The 2,500-nt window shown below is 38.6% G+C and overlaps 1 protein-coding gene across 4 annotated transcripts in view; it reads right to left on the bottom strand.

Annotated features, from left to right (window-relative positions):
• The window catches only part of LOC113813718 (mitochondrial S-adenosylmethionine carrier protein), a 15,814-nt gene that overhangs the window by 12,480 nt on the left and 834 nt on the right, over nucleotides 1-2,500 (bottom strand). The window contains exon 1 of one of the 4 annotated variants that reach the window (XM_070129916.1): nucleotides 2,441-2,500. This exon is cut by the window's right edge and continues 77 nt beyond it. The exons of the other annotated variants lie outside the window; for them this stretch is intronic. Coding sequence (XP_069986017.1) covers nucleotides 2,441-2,443 — 3 coding nt within the window. The 5' untranslated portion in view covers nucleotides 2,444-2,500. The remainder of the gene's footprint in view (nucleotides 1-2,440) is intronic. 4 annotated transcript variants of the gene reach the window in all.

The raw sequence follows: 2,500 nt of genomic DNA, 5'->3' as shown, positions 1-2,500 counted from the left end.
TTATCTAGTTATGGTCTTGACAATTATATCAAGATTGAAAGACACTATGTGCATCAATTCGTGTCCCTAAAAACTATTCTGAGCTCTTTTCATTTCATTTCTTCAAAAGCCTCCTATATAAATAACTTTACATCCATGAAATTAATAAGGTAAAAAGGCTTTGTTCAAACATGGAAATATTTGTTCAGTCCATTAGTTTTCACAAAATTAATTTTGAACACCAGTTTCACCCACAAAAAAAGAAAAGAAAAGACAAATTAACCCTTTGAGACATAAAAGAAACATACATTTGTGCAATTCGTCCCTGAAATTGCTGTGAAGATATAAAACTCATGGTTTGAAATATAAAAGTATTTTAAAGTTTTATGAACTACTTTGTTCTTAGACTGAATTGTTCAAAACAGGGCTGTATGGAGCAACTTTTTAGCCTCCATCCTTCCAGGAATTAAATCTTTCCTATGTATATTTGGGAACACAGAGCCTTAACTGGTTCTTTATAAGAGATCAACAAGCTCCATCTTGCCAAAACTACAATCTGGATGTGTCTGTCTTTGCCTATCTGCAAAGTGCAGGTGCTGCAACATTGCTGGTGTTTATCTTCCAACCATGGATTTGTGGACTCTGAGAAGTGATTGTAGTATTATTGTTACTTTTTGTAGTAATCAATCTATCTTTATTTTCAATCCTCAAACATGCTCTTTAGGACTATTACCTACACTCTATATATTTTACCAATGTCATATCTAATCTTGTGTAGATCAGTGTAATTATGATCCTGCTAATTGTACCATACCACTATAAATTCTGATCTAAACTTCTTTCCTGTTTTAAAAGGTCTTAGACTGTTTAGTCTAAAATCCTTATCACTTCTTTTTTCTTCTCTACTTTTCTGTTTCTGTTTCTTTTCTGCTTCTCTTGTAAGAAAAGGGGATAGCTGTCCAAGGAGCAAAGGCAGAGGAAGGTGTAGGAGAGGATGTGGTAGATGATGGAGTGGAACGTTTAGGTCGTCTGGTGTGACTGGTAAACTGAGAAGAATAGGAAGGTACTGGGGAAGTGGAAGAGATTGGAGCATCTGAATTTAGGCTGCAAAAGAAATGTGACTGGGGGAGAGGGGCAGTAGAGGTAGGTTTGCTTTGGGGTAAAAGGAATAGATATTTGGGGAGATGCTGAGACATCTTGAGAAGATTGAAGGGGAGCAAAGTGAAGGACAGTTTTGGAATAGGTAGAGAGAAAAACGTTTTAGTGCGCTTCCTGTCTGACCTGATGTAGAGTGGGGCCTAGTTTGAATTTGAGAACTGCTACCTCAGAGTTGAGCTTATAGGCAGGGCAGCTCCTATAAATACATTATGGGAGCCACCACAATTGGCATATGTATGTGACTGAGCTGAGGTTGGGAACAAAGAGGGCAGTGGGCAGTGTTTGACTGGGTGGACAAAACACCAACATTTCTGATATTGATGAGAAAAGGGTCAATATGGCAGGACAGGGTAAGACCACCTATATAAATTTCATGGAGGAGGTCATGTCTATGGCAGCTAATCTTGGCAATATTGGTGTAGGACTTACACTGGCCTCTGGAAGGAATAGCGTAGCACTGTACTGCTACTGCACCATAGTCAACAAGGCAGGCAAGCAAGTCATTCCACAGTCTGACCAGTTCTTTTACAATCAGTAGGGAAGACAGTAGGGAAGGTCCTCAAGGTGATTAACCAAAGGAATACTGTACCCATGGCTCCTGGAGGCTGTTCATGACTGACACAAAGCCAGCCTTTCATCCTTTCAGCACAGCTCTAATACCTTCAGAAGTGGACAGAAGAAGGGGAAGAAAAGGAAAAGGGGAGGGGGAGAAGAAAAGACTATGGCAAATTAGTTGAGGTTAGTGCAGAGGTCCAAGGTAGGGGTGGTCCCTACCTTACTCTAATCTCCACTTTATTGTTTCATAATGCAAATTGTAAATACCAGTAATACCAAAGGGATCTTTGGAAATGAGTATCACACTCTAATACATAGGCCAATTACTATCACTATGAATATTACTTTATTACACATTATGAATCATAAATGGTATATTTTCACACAGCCTCATGATACAAGGTAAATTTTGCCTGTAATGGGTAGAATGACAGAACACAAGACACTTTGCAAATTGATAATGAGAAAATTGTGGGAAATGTAATACTTTAGTCTACATTTACTGGAATATATAATGACACTTATCACAAAGAAAGGGAAAAAAATACACACACTGACACATGAAATAATCTGCACAGGCAAAGAATAACATCAGAAATGAAGAAAATAGATTGTGACTAAAGTTGCACAAAGAAGCCACGGTGATCAGGTGGGGTTGTGGGGGCAGACCCCCGAGTTTCTAAGGTTCTTGGTTCATATGGTGTTGTTTGTTGGCTTTCCAGGAGTGGCTGGAGTAATTGGGACTTACCATATAAGGGTGCAGTCAGTTGGAAACTGTTAACAATACCTTCATTTTAATTTGCAATTA

This window comes from Penaeus vannamei, chromosome 14 (assembly GCF_042767895.1).
Source record: "Penaeus vannamei isolate JL-2024 chromosome 14, ASM4276789v1, whole genome shotgun sequence".
Lineage (NCBI taxonomy): Eukaryota > Metazoa > Arthropoda > Malacostraca > Decapoda > Penaeidae > Penaeus > Penaeus vannamei.
This window is presented reverse-complemented; position numbering and strand designations above follow the sequence as displayed.